The sequence below is a fragment of the Cebus imitator genome, unplaced genomic scaffold, assembly GCF_001604975.1.
Source record: "Cebus imitator isolate Cc_AM_T3 unplaced genomic scaffold, Cebus_imitator-1.0 Scaffold127, whole genome shotgun sequence".
In the NCBI taxonomy this organism is placed as follows: domain Eukaryota; kingdom Metazoa; phylum Chordata; class Mammalia; order Primates; family Cebidae; genus Cebus; species Cebus imitator.
In genome coordinates, this window is record NW_016107442.1 from 5,146,006 (window position 1) to 5,160,454 (window position 14,449).

Here is a 14,449-nt window from a genome sequence, read left to right on the forward strand (position 1 = left end):
ATATGGAGTTAACTGTACAGTAATCTTGCCTTTTTCATAGGTGTTCCCATATTAACACTTCAGATTTCAAAAAGGACATCAAAGTAACCAAGACTGAATATCCCATAACTAACTCAGGTCTCATTACTTTACAGCCTGATTGACTAGGGTTGGTGTCTTGGTCCCTATGGTACACATGTTCCTTGTGTTGTTCAGGCTTTGAAATCTTATTGTCTTCCAGAGAAATCACAAATGAAAGGAAAGTGCAGTTAGCCTTTAAATGGGGTGAGCGGTTTAAGCAAGCTTAGTTCATTAATAGGGACAAACAACTGAAGAATCTTTCTAGGTAAAGGTAATTATCATGCTTAGACTTAAGAAGGAAGGAAGAGAACATGAGAAGGTGGGAGGGAGTGAGAAGAGAATTGATTTAGAACTAGACACCACGGGAGGTTTGTGCATGTCTTGCTGTCCTATTATCTATTCTAAAGCCCTGGATGTATAGGGTAGTGGACCTCAAATTCTAGTCATGTTTGTCAGAATTATATGAGGCATAGGGATACAAAAGTGTGATTCCTTCTCTTACCTATCATAAAGATCTCTCCTATAACAAAAGACAAGTTAACAAGAGAAAAGTATAACATATTTATTGAATCAAAGTTTTGTTTGTTTGTTTGTTTGTTTTTCCCAAGACAGAGTCTTGCTGTGTTGCCCAGGCTGGAGTGCAGTGGCACAATCTTGGCTCACTGCAACCTCCACCTCCCTGGTTCAAGTGATTCTCCTGCCTCAGCCTCCAGAGTAGCTGGTACTACAGGCGCATGCCACCATGCCTAATTTTTTTCTACTTTTAGTAGAGATGGGTTTTCACCATGTTAGCCAGGATGGTCTCAATCTCCTGACCTCGTGATCCACCCACCTCATCCTCCTAAAGTGCTGGGATTACAGACATGAGCCACTGCACCCGGCCTGAATCAAAGTTTTACATGACACAGGAGCCTCCAGAATGAATACCCAAAGATACAGTAAAAATGATTCATTTTTATGTTTAGGCTCCATGAGGAGTGGACAACTGTATTGGACTGTGACTGGGCAAAAAGTGTATGACCTAATGAGAATAATTGAGTGGGGAAACCCAGCAGGTCCTGTCTGTTCAGATTCTTCTTTGTCTCTCTGTTCAGCACTCCTTCCTCCTGGGTGTGGGACAGGATTCCTGCTGGAATGGGGGTCTTATGACCTACTGCCAAAGCAGATCACAGAATTTCTTTATGGCCAGCTCTTACACAGAAAGGCAGGGGAAAGTTAGAATGATATGTCTAGTTTTCTGTCTACCTTTGGCGAAGAGAGGTCCTGATTTCTATTCCATCCTTGGGGAAGAGGGATTCTAGTTTCTATGGCTTGCTGTGGGGGAGAATGAGGGACAGGAGAGAGTAGGGCAGGAGAAAGTCAAAGACAAACTTGCTTTATACAGAGGCCTTCACTTAGGGATATCATTTTCTGAGCCCCAACAGGGATATGTACATTTGGAGCTCCACCTCAAGACCCAGTGAAACAGAAGTGGCATAGCCCAGAAATCTGAATTTTTAACAGTTAGCCCATTTGATTCTGAAGGAAGTGTTCCTTAGACGATGCTTTGAGAAACATCAGCATAGAAAGATCCTTCAGACTTTTTAAGAATCACTCTTTAAATGCAACTATTCATTTGCGTTGAACTAGGAACACAGAGATAAAAGGCATAGTCTCAGCCTTCGAAGAATTCATGGCCTAGTGGTAAAGGCAGACTGAGAAGCAGATGGTTTCGTGCATGAATGAGTGAGTCTATACAGCAGAAGGGGCTGTGCGCTATGGAGAACTGAAGAGGCACGGAGCTCAGCCTATGTGGGGAGAGGTGCACATCTGAGAGGAAAGCTTAACAGACATGACTATGTTTTCAAGGATGAGTGAGCACTGGCCAGGAGGAAGGGAGAGAAGAATTCCAGTTAGAGAGAGCTCAGTGGACAAAAAGCTCCGTGTCCTCTAGGGACATGTTCAAGATGAGAGATGGCATAAGAAGAGGGGCTAATAAGAAAGGTAGGCTGATGATGCTGAAGACTGCACATCTGTCTTTCATAATAAAGTGATGCTTTTTCACAGAACAAGGTGCATGGCTAGTATTTATATCATTGTAATTGCTATAGTGATTAATGTATAATTCCAAATGATGGTCCCTGTCCTCATAGGTGCAGTACTCTCATTGCAATGGTATTCTGATCAGCTTCCAATTGAGAAGGAATTCGGAAAAGTTCAAGGCAATCCTAAATGGTTTTATCTTCTTGTTTCCCTCATTAATCTTTGTCATCAGATGTCTTAGACCAAAGTCAGGCTGAAAAAAAACTCACCAAAGCAGAGAACAAAGTGGCTGTATGCAGAACCTCTCCCACATTGAATGAATGCTGACATATGTTATTTACAGTATCATCATGTATAAAATACAAATGAGTGCATGAATAAAAATAAAATAACATTCACCATCCACCTTTCTAAGAGTTAAGATCAAAAAGTGCCTGTAGTTGCCACTCTGTGCTCCAGTTTAAAAGATGGATTTCACTACCAATCTGCATGAACTAGCATTGTAACTCACAGCACGTGGTTATACAAACAAGAACAGAAACCAGAGTAGAAACTGAAACGTGCTGAAAGAAGAGTTTTTTGTTCGTTCGTTCATCTGTTTGTTTTTCTTAACCAGAGAGAGTTATTTGAATTCACAATAGAGCTACATATATTCACCCCATTATCTGTACCTATGTGTGTGTGTGCGTATGTGTGTGCGTGCACGCATGTGTGTGTACGTGTGTGTGCATGTGCGTGTGTGTGGGTGTATCACATTCAGCTATAATATCATATTATAAATGATACTAAATTAAATAGATATAATTGTTTTTATATTTCTTTTTCCTCACATAAAGAAAATCAAAACCAGGAAAAAAATTATCCTTAAAGCTCTCTACTTGATTCCAGCTGTTAACATTATTTATTGTAATTCATATTATAAAGTAGTGAAATGCCAATGTCTTTGAACTTCTTGCAGTTGTGTGTAATATTGGAGCCAATGCAGGAACTGATGTCGAGACATAAAACCTACAACCTCAGTCCCCGAGACTGCCTGAAGACCTGCTTGTTTCAGAAGTGGCAGCGGATGGTGGCTCCGCCAGGTACACCCCACCCTCATTCTTCGCTCTGTCTCTCTCTAAATAGGTTTTCAGAGGTGTCTTCCAGGGAGGAAGTGATGTGAAAATGAAGAAGGTGATTATAAATGTATCAGGACAAGTAGCTTATCAGGGATATTCTGACCTTGATTGTGGACATAGACACATTGAATTTGTGACAAGCAAACATCCTTAAGAATTTTCTTCAGTCCCCTCGCTTATCAGATTAGGACCTGCAACTCAGAGAGTTAAAATGATGTGTTCAAGGTCATCAAGAAGGTCATTGGCAGAGTTGAGATCAGAGCCAGAGGTTCCTGTCTCCCAATCCAGTGGTTCTTCCACTGAGCCAGACTGCTGGTTTCTCATGGCCTAATGTGTTAGGTTTTTCTTTTTTAAGAATGATAGAAATTATGAAAATGAAGGAAGAAAGGGAAGATAAGGAGGAAAGAAAGAACAAAAAGAAGAGATGGAAAGAAGGAAGGAAGAAAGGAACAAAAGAATAAATGAAGAAAGGAGGAAAGGAATGAAGGAAAAATGAAGTTTGCTCTATTTTTAAAGATATATTGTATCAAAAGTAACTCTGATCATGAAGAGAATACATAAACGATTCCATTTCCCTCACTTCCCTAGAATGCAGTTTAGATACTATAGTCTCCTGCTGGGGATCTGAAATTGCCGCTTCAAGTCATCGTTAATTGTCTTCCTATCTAACACATTTTCACTCCCAGGCGTGTGCTGAGCCTCATTGATCATAAAAGCAAAATGTATCCATTCGCTAAAAATTATTTTTATAAAGAGTAATTATTAACACGAGGCACATAGCTTTCTGAATCACAAAATATAATGGTCACCTTCGGCTGGTAATTGGCCAGGGGTTTTATATAAAATGAATACAGCAAATTTAATCAAATACATATTTAGAAAGCTGAGAAAATAAGTGTTATTTTATGTAGAATAGCTACATCACCATCTTATGGGAATTTTAGACTTTTAGAATATTATTTTTCAAATATAGTAAATGTGCTTAAATTGGCTTTATTTTTTCTTTTTATGCTAATAAGACTATATGGGAAAAAAGTACTTCACTCACCAAATGCTCTTAGCACCTATATTTTCCAACATAGGCATATATAATTAATTTATTATTCATTAATTCCTTCATTCATTCAACAATTATTTATTTAGAGTTTTACTAGGCTCCAGACATGGTTCTAGCCACTGGGGAGGTACAACACTGAATGAAACATTCAGAAATATTGAATCCTTACCGTAACTTTATATGTATTATCCTCATTTTATGTAGTGAGCTCTGAGACTTAAGGTAGTAATTTGGTATAGCCAGTCTCATGGCTAACAAATGAAGGACTGTGTCACAAAAAGATTTTTATGTCTCCAAAGTCCCTGATTTTACTACCACAGCCATCTACTGGTAATGGAAATGTCCAGAATAGGCATTTTAGGGATTCCCAAGTTGAGAAGAAATACACATGATTTAAACAGATGTTACAAGGCCCTTTTATTTGGTGCCGGTGTAGCCCTGGCTTGCCTGCTCTCCATCACAGTCAGTGTAAAATAGAGTTAGAAAAAAGGATGCTGTTACTTGCCATGTCCAACTTATTCTGTAACTGCCAGGAGAAGCCTCTGAAACTTTCTCCTTTACAAAATAGAGATTAAAATAATAGTTCCTGACAATAGGATTTTTGAATACCAATAGTTAATGCATTGGAAACATTAAGAATAGTGCCAAGCATTGCATAACGTTCTATACCTAATAAGTAAACAAACAAATAAAGAAAGAATGTGGAAATAAGAGAAATTACCACACATTACCTTGGGTCTCTGTATTCCCATTAAGGTGTTGCCTCATCCTTTAGGTCAAAACATTTTTCTCTATTTCTGAATAGGCCTTTAAGAGGCCTAGTTTCCCCTCAGTAATATGCTGGCTATACCATATACTCAGACTTTTTTTTTTTCTGGCAATTTTGGAAGTAGTAGCATTCATTAAACAGCAGGGCCCAAACCATGAGTATTCCCTCTGAACTTGGGAATCCCTAAGCTCCACATCCACAGCTGATGGAATTGATTCCACTTGAGAATCCTATGAAGGTATACTAGAGGTGGGCTGCAATATGACATTTCACCAGTAGATGCTGCTGTTGCACACTGGTTGACGAATTTGGCTACCTAAAGTTCACACATCACTAGTTACCTTGGAGGTACCCTAGGGATCCCAGGAGTCCTCTCTTTGTTTTAAAGAGACGATATACTAGAGGAAAAAAGTTTCACTAATTTTCCGATAGTAAAAATATTTTAAATCCAATTATGAAGGTGGTAGTTATAGTTACACTCCTAAAAAATATTTTTATAAAATTAAATACATATCGTTACAGAGAATTAAATCAAAGTTATTGGATCTACATACAAAGAAAAGAGTGTCACACATTTAGTGCTAAAAGTGCATCTACAGCTTTCTCCTTTTATTGTTTCTAAAGTTATAAGAAATGGAAAATGTTTAAATAGTCTGCTTTTCAGTTTAGAAAGGCCATTTCTTGGAGGAGCCATACTGATTGCTGTGTTGCTTTTGCCCTAGAACTGACCCCTCTTCCCTTTTCCATACTGCAGCAGAACCCACAAGGCAACCGACAACCAAACGGAGAAAAAGGAAAAATTCCACCAGCAGCACCTCCAACAGCAGTGCTGGGAACAACGCAAACAGCACTGGCAGCAAGAAGAAGACCACGGCCGCAAACCTGAGTCTGTCCAGTCAGGTACCTGTAAGTCTCGCTTTCCTCTTAGGCCTGAAATCCTAACTGCCTGCTTCCTACTCCAAGGGCCCAAATTTAAGTCTCTTTTCAGTGGGAAAAAAAAAAAAATTCTGGGCAGGTTGGAGGTGGGAGAGGGAGGAAAGGCAGGAACAGAGGTTGGGGTGGGAGGGAGGAACTCTGCCATGGAAACCTTCCCCCGCAAACTGGGAATTAGAAAGGAATATTAAGAGTGGTGCTGCAGTGGGACCTGAATTAAAAAGCCATCAGAGTCAAGACAGGAGATATGTCACTTTAGGTTTAATTAAAATATCACTTAGAAGCATGCCTGGTGGCATATTAGGGCCTCTTAGCACCATCAATGGAGACCCTGTGCTCCACTGGAAACTAGCTCCCAGCGGCTCAGTCCCATATTGTAATCTGACTGGGCCTTCCCAACATGGGCGTCCACTCTTATTTTAAGTCTCAGGTAATTAACCGGCAGCCACTGAAAATGCAGCTCAGTGAAGCTCACACTTAGCCCATTTCATTAGCTAAGGGGGAGGGAGGATCAGCCTCTAGTTTGGTCTCAACTCTCTTGATCCCTTGGCCCCTTTCTTTCATTTCTTGATCTTGACAAAGGCCATTAGGAAGGGGACTTATTTGAATTCCAAAGCTGACAGCTGAGGGTAGTCCCATATAGTGAAAACTGCACAGGAACTTTCTGCATTTCCTGTTCATTCTTCTTGAACTCTGTCCCTTCTGCCTAATTCCCTCTCATCTCCTAACTCCCCAGCCCCTTATTAGAATATCTCCTTAAGTCCTTAGCTCCTTTAAACTGCTGCTGTTCCTTCTCTACTGTCCCGTCATATCACCCTGTCATCAGCTGTTTGGCCGTCATTCAAATCCTGAGATTTTCTTAGTGCTTTGTGGATGCCTTCTAGATACCCTGTTTCCAAAGTTGCCCTGTTTCTTGTTATATCCCTCAGCCAGTACAGTTTTACCTTTTCCATCTTTCCCATGTTTTCCCCCCTCACCCTTCTTCTCTGATCCTAACCTTTCTTGTTCTTATCCTGCTCCATCGCTTCCTGTGGAGTGAACCTTCACACGGGGATTCCCACTTACTTTCAAGTGTGTCTTTCAAATCTTCCCCCACCCACTTGTACCCACTTTCCACTGGCCAGTTCTCTTTGGCCAAAAGCAACCCCATCAGTACCCTGAGGATTTCTTGGGCCATTGAGTCTTTTCTCCCATCTCCCACAGACAGAGGGTATAGTTTTCATTCCCATTGCATTAGAAAGAAGGGGTCATGGAGAGAATGACCAGCCTAAAATCAAAGGTGCTATGTTACATTTTACAAAGATACAAATTATAGTCTTCAAATAATGAAAATAGTCCCCAGGTGGTCCTCCACTTTCTGAGTTAGGCTTTACACCTATTACCTCTAAAGATCATGGGGAAAAGTTAAAAGAGAAAAAGTAGTCTATTAAAGTACCAAGTTATGCCCATTCCTGGTGAAATTTTGGATAGAGGGAATGGCCTGATTTAGATAAATCAACTGAAAAAATGTACACAGGAGCCCATTTATTTATCCAATCCTGGAGTTAAAGGCAGTAACATTCATTAGTTTCCTCTAGCAAATAAGGAAAAGTGCATTTCAGAGGATTCTGGAATGGTGACATAGCTACTTAAAGGCACTGTAGCTGCAAGAATCCCAATCAATTCAACAGATGTTTCCTGAGCTCCTACTATTTGCCCACACTGTGACAGGTACCAGCAATACCAAAGTGAAAAATTAACAACAACAGAAGAGCTCACTGTTTAGGGATGGTAAGGGTGGTTTCTCTCTCCTGCCAGTCCTCAGAATATGGTATTGAGGAGGATTCTAAGATCTAGGCTGGGTTTGGTGGGCCATCCATTAGTGATGTCTGCCATGGTTGTAGAAGTGGAGAGTAGCAGCTTACATGTCAGATATTTTGACACACGTGGTCTAGTCAGAATCCTTTCAATTTCATTTGAGAGAGGATGTACTTTTGTACTCTATTATGCTTCTGTCCTCCAAATCAACAACTGTATTTTACTGGATGATACCTGTATCCAGAGGGTTTTTAACGAGTTGATACCCTTTGGATTTTGTGTGAGCAAGAGCAAGGCACCATTAGAAAGTAAAAGTTGAATTTCAGTACTATCTCCACACCATGCAGTTAAAGATGTTTTAATAAAGTAAAATTGTCAGATGTCACAGAAAGGGAAAAAAGCAGATTAGGAAAATGTACAAATTAATTTGTGTCTTGGAGCTGAATGGACATTAAATGATAAGCATTGGATGACTTGTGGTGACCACATCTTTTAACCCTGTCTACTGAGTTATCAACACTATTCCACTGGTTAACTAGAAATGCTACCTGCAGGCATCCACTGTCTGGTCCAAAGGCGTGTGCCACTAGGACCACAGCCGTGGTCTGTGTAGCTGCCACGGCAGCAATGTGTGTGTCTGGAGAGGGCTAGTGTTTAATCCTTGGATTCTGCTTCTCACTCCATGAGCAGGGGCTAGGAGCGATCCCGAACTGCAGCCTCAACCCTGGGAGGGATGGAGACCTGTGTCATTCAACAGCAGTGACCCCTTCTGGCCAATTTAAGGAGAAGCATTGAGGGGCCCTGAAAGGAGTCACTTCCAGTCCTCCTCAGAGGTTGGTGGTCTTTGCACGGGGGATTAGTGAGAAGATGTGAAATGGGAGAGCTGGTGGCACCTCTGGGCTTCCAGCGAGGAGCAGAAGTTGGCCTTGTGGGGAGCTGAGGGCATATGGACCTCTCTCAGATGAATCACTGTTGCCTCTCGTGGGACACAGGATAGAAATGGGAAGGAAATGTACTCTCACTGCCAATGTTGGGGGGATTTTTAACAAAATGGGAGTGAAAATGCTGATAACAACCCCTAATTAGAGGCAGCCTGTAATGTGCATCATGTTTTATTTTGTGTGAGAATAACAAATCAAGACTGCCAGAGCAGATAATCACTATCCCAGCCTAGAGGTTTAGAAGAACCAAGAGAAGCGTGCACATAAATTTATAAGTGGCCTTAACTGTCTATGTGCATATGAAGCCCTTAACTTGCCATTTGTCAATTATGTGTGCACACATGCACGTGCACACGCATGCACACAAACACACACACACACACACACACGACTATGTATTGAGCTAGGGTTATTTTTTATAATTAGTAAAACATATGTTAGTATGTTTAAAAACACCTATGCCTAGACATCTTTTCCAGCTGCTCCTAGAACAAAGATTCACCAAACAGATTACCAGCCTGTCAGCTCCATTCGAAATGATTCAAACCACTATGTTCATGGTACTTTTCTTGAATGACTGTTGTTTTCTAATTCAATGAATGCACCTGGAGTGTTGGGAGCTTCTCTTTTAATATCATGCTTAATTTAAGTTGGCTGCTTTTTATTTTTCTCCTTCTCTTTCAAATTATGCTTCCTCATACTCTCCCATCCTCTCTCAATGACTTTGGAGTCACAGTACTAATGCAGACCCACATGGTTGGTTCTAACATCTTTCTCCTGCCCTGCGACGCCTTACGCATGTGTTTTCCAAGCCCTTCGAGTGTGCTGGACACGAGTCATGAAATGAGATTAACCCTCATGTCATGCTCTGTACAATCTAGCCCTATTCTTTCCATCTCCCTTTGTTCTTGATCATAAGTGTCATCTCCTAACTGCCTGTAACTCAGTGGCATTCTTTCATCCTGAACACCCCCAACGGGTAATATTGCAGCTGCCCGGCTAACTGAATACCATTCATATCTCTGCAGTGGCCACGCTGCATCTAAAACCCTTCATCCTTCCTGCCAGCCAGAAGGACGTTATCTACTTTGCCTCTCACCTTAACAGTCCTCAAGAGTCTCCCTCCATGTCGTTGTCATTTGTGGTCCTTCATTACCTAATAAATATCTTCTTGGAGGCACCCAGCTGAATACCCCCCAGCATTTTTATTGCTGGGTTTACCAAGTTCACTTTTTAGGCATTTACTCCATTTGAGACATTTCTTTGTAAAACCATTTTTATCCATTCACAAGAGTGATTAGTCAGAAAACAAAGTTTGGAACCCTATTGATTATATCCCCTAACTCAAGGGTGGTGGGGAGCAGAGGTAAATAAAACAAGGTTTGCCATTTTAAAAGACTAGGCGGAAACTAAGGGATTTGTTCAAGGGGTACTTTATTTAGAGATCCCATGGCCCTTTTCCTGACTGTAGGCAGTATTCCAGTCTACTGTCCCAGGAAAGCCTTCTCTGGGCAAAGCTCTAGTCAAAAGAAATTTTACCCAGTTGTTGAAACATTTTATTGAATTAGCCTTTCTGCTGGAAACCCCATCCTCTCATCTCCAGAAGCATCTGGCTAGCCCTACTTTCTCTGGCCTCAGTGGAGGCTGATCACAGTTGGTCACTTTCCTGAAGTTACTGTACTTCTAAGTGGAGTATTGCTCAGAGCCTGCCCAGAAGAATCCACCTGACAGATGTCCTGTCTCATGCCAAGGTCACTCATCAACCCCATATGGTATCCTCTGAACAAAGAAGCTGAAGCTCTGCCCTGTGTGTGCATTCTTCTTCCCCGTCCCTGGGCCTCTCCAGCTGTGGCCTCCCAATGCTCCCAGCTACCATAGGTGGCTTACTTATTTGCATGGAAGGACAATTTGTACTTAAAGGAGTGATTAGATGGATTCTTCTTGCATGCCTCCATCTCTGATGACTACCAGCTTCATCAATGTAATTATAATTAGCATTCTTCATCTTCCTTTTATGGCACCAGCTGGACAGACTGGTTCTCTTTACTGCCCAGATGGGTGGCAGGGTTGCCTGTGTGGTGATAGGTGACAGGCACCATAAAATAACAGATGGTAAATTCAGGGCTTGTTGGCAATCAGCAGGTTTTTGCTAATGACTTAATTAGCTATGCAAATTGTCAAATCAGCGTGAACATTGTTTTTATCGAAAACTTTACCTAAATTAATTACCATAATTAAGTAGCAGAATGTCAAGAATATTGGCTGCATAAAAGGGCCTGTCTGAGTAGAGAAAAGAGAGATTCTGTCTTCAATTAAAATGTATATCATCCCTGGGACACAGAAAATACCGTTTGGAATGAGTTGTGTGAATATTACAGGATTGCACCTTACGTGTGTCTCTGGTCACTGCTAGTTTCCAAAGCCACTCAAAGGCCCTAAATAAAGGTGGCAGATTTTTGGAGGTATTGAGAAGCACCCAGCAGAAGGTTCCACAGCCCTCTCCAAAGTCCCCAATGTCGGCAAGTTGAAAGCATGGATTTTTTTAATTTTGAAAAATACATTTTTTTATTTCTGCAGATTGCTAGCATTGCTCGTTCTCCAGTGTCAGGCTGCGCACTAAGGACATAAACTCGCGTGGTTGTTACACATCAGGAGGCGATGTTTATTTCCTGTAGAAATCAAATATGCGTCTCGGCCCCCGACATTGAGACTTGACCCCGTTGTACAGTACACGAGTGTGTCTGTCCTAGGTTCCCCGACTCCTCCCACTGTTATTTTAAGCTGAGCTTCTCTCTCCCAAGGTTTCCCTGTAATAATGTCAGCTGCTGTTCACAGGATGTGATGGTGGTAGGAGAGCCAACTCTGATGGGAGGTGAGTTTGGGGACGAGGACGAAAGGCTAATCACTAGATTAGAAAACACGCAATATGATGCGGCCAACGGCATGGACGACGAGGAGGACTTCAACAATTCACCCGCGCTGGGGAACAACAGCCCGTGGAACAGTAAACCTCCCGCCACTCAAGAGACCAAATCAGAAAACCCCCCACCCCAGGCTTCCCAATAAGATGATCGGCACCAGAATCCACTTTCAATAGGCCCGTGGGTGATCATTACAATGGCAGATCTTTACTTACAGGAGAGGAAAGAGAAGAGATACAAACTTTTCCATGCAAATGTCTATTTCTAAACCACAGTGATCTGATTTCCTTTCTTTTTTTCTAATTGAGAGGATTATTCCAAATAAGCTTCCATGACCCTTCCTTGGAGGCCTTCGCAGGTAAATACAGATACTGGCACTGATTGTAATTAAAATGAGAGAAAACTAGCGCATCTTCTGGCACGGTTTTAACAACGTGTTTGTGTTGAATTTCCTTTTTATTCATCAAACGAAGGCCATATTGTCCATAAATGCTCAGTGCTCAGGATCTCATTAATATGCCGAACCTAACTACAGATGACTTTTTAATATTGTAAGATATTTTCTGCTTTTTGACTTGCATCTGAGAGTTTCTTGTTTCAGTAAAAAAAGAAAAGACAAAAAAATCAGCTTTGGAAAGTAATTTAAATGTACTTTTATTTTTTCTTCTTTATGTTTTCTTTCATTGGGCAACAGCTAAGAGGGCCCAGTAAGGTAATTTATGGTCGAGTTCATGTCAATTGGTTCTTGAGTCGACCCAATTTAGACCAAGTGCTGAAACAAGAAATGTCATTTTTTTCATCAAAGACACCAGGGCAGATTTTTAAGTAAAGAAAGACAATTGGACCCTTAAGAATTCATGCATTTGTAAAGTTGCTGTTGATCCAAATATTTTCAAGCCATGTAATCCATTGATTTTGTGGGCAATTTAATAAACCTGAAACTTTTTGTGTGTTTTTTGATTGTACCTGAGTTGACCATTCTTTCTTTTTATAGTATATTTCTTGTATGATATTTTGTAAAGCTCTCACCTGGTTCTTTTATGGGGACTTTTCATTTTTGGGCTACTCCAGTGTATTTATGTGAAACTTTATAAGATAATTAATTTTTCCATTTACATATTAATATGCTCCTCCACACATGTAAAGACACAGTGGCTCCGTGTGTTAAAAACAGCTGTATTTTATGTATGCTTTACTGATAAGTGTGCCAATAATAAACTGTGTTAATGACCAAAGCAAGTGAATCTGGCTATTTGTGTGAATGCGTGTGTAGCAATCTGCTCACAATTATGAGAAGTATTGTGCTTAGATTCATGGTCCAGACTCCAAATGAAGTGGAACCATAAAGCTTGTGTGAAGTAAGTTCACTGTGTACTGGTTACCAACTTGTTTGAGTCCAGTGAGCCAGAACACACTCATGTGAAACAAATTACATGGAGCAGGTTTATTACTTACAGACAGGCACAAGAAACAACAGAAGCCTAGAAGTCATGGGACCATTCATTGCACCACAGCTGAGAGACCCTGGAAAGCAGCTGGACCTGGGTTTTATACCCTGGGGTCCTGTGACATGCTGGACTAAAGCACTGAAGGGCATCCTGTTTCTATGAGGGGATGGCTTGGGACCAGAGCTCAGGCTGTTTCAGCCAGTCACCCCTTAACTCAGGGTGTTTCATTCCCAGCTCATGCTATAATTATTCTTGAGAACTAAGAGCAGGAAAAAGGAGAGAATTGGGTCAATTCAAGGCTACCAAAGAACTGTCCTGCAACCTGTGCCATCTTTTATGAAGCACTATTCTTTCCTTGCTCACTGAAGCTTCTTGAGCAAACACAGGAATGCCTTCTCTGTGCTGAGCCCTGTGCTAGCCAAGGGTAAAACACGAAAAGATAGACTCGATAGTGTTCTTGGCGGTTGTAGTCAAGCGGAAAAACAGTACCTTCCAGTGACTGAGTGTTTGCTCCACACTAAAAAAAACTCTACTTAAGGCTCATTATTTTAGTTAATCCTCAGGATAACTGCATAGCGTAAGCACAATTATTACCATTTTAAAAATCAATGTCTCACTCGCCTATTTTTCTATACAGAGTAAGGAAAATTCACTGGAGGATCTTTTATGTTTCAAGGACATTACTCATATTTTCGCTTTACACTAATGATAAAGATGAGAGAGGAAATCTGTTACTATTTATTAAGTGTCAGGCAATTTCAGTTTATCATCTCAGTGAATTCTAGGAAGGGGATTTGAAAAGGGGAAGCTAAGGAAAGGGTAAATATCTTAGGTTGAGATCTCTAGAAGCAGAGCCTAAAACTGGGATTCAGGGACATGAGGTTTATTAAGGGAATGTTGTACAGAAATACACACACACACACACACACACACATTTAAAAGAGTGGGAGAAGCACACATACACGCACACATATTTAAAAGAGTGGGAGAAGCAGGATAGGAAAGGAAAAAGAACTAAGAAAAGCCATGGGCTCCACAGTCTGCTTCCTGGGCCTGATCCACAACGGGAGGGCTTTGTAGACCTCACTGAAGGGTTATTCCTTCTTGTGCTGCAGCCCACCCTTTGGCACCTGTATCAGTCCTTCAATGCTTGGGAGCCATCCTCGTAATGTATGAGGGGTTTGTGACCTTCAGAGCAAGATGGCTTTATCAACCTAGGGCCATTCTGCAGAGAAGAGACCAACTAGATGCAACAGTAACAGTATCTTGGGACAGGTGTTCTGACTTCATAAAGGACATCTATGTGAGCACAAATTTATTGACTCCATTAAGTAAGTTGTCCCTGGTCTGCTACATCAGGAATGCCACAGTTGGGATTTTAAT

The 14,449-nt window shown here is 41.2% G+C and overlaps 1 protein-coding gene across 10 annotated transcripts in view; it reads left to right on the plus strand.

Annotated features, from left to right (window-relative positions):
• The window catches only part of LDB2 (LIM domain binding 2), a 391,769-nt gene extending 378,916 nt beyond the window's left edge, over window positions 1–12,853 (plus strand). Inside the window, exons 6-9 of one of the 10 annotated variants that reach the window (XM_017540601.2) lie at window positions 3,041–3,164; window positions 5,781–5,926; window positions 8,447–8,589; window positions 11,533–12,853. In XM_017540601.2, the coding sequence (XP_017396090.1) occupies window positions 3,041–3,164; window positions 5,781–5,926; window positions 8,447–8,551 (375 nt within the window). In that variant the 3' untranslated portion in view covers window positions 8,552–8,589; window positions 11,533–12,853. Of the gene's footprint in view, window positions 1–3,040; window positions 3,165–5,780; window positions 5,933–8,446; window positions 8,590–11,274 lie in introns of all 10 variants that reach the window. The other 9 variants (XM_017540599.2, XM_017540596.2, XM_017540597.2 and 6 more) reach the window with 9 other exon arrangements.
• The last annotated feature ends 1,596 nt before the right edge of the window (window positions 12,854–14,449 follow it).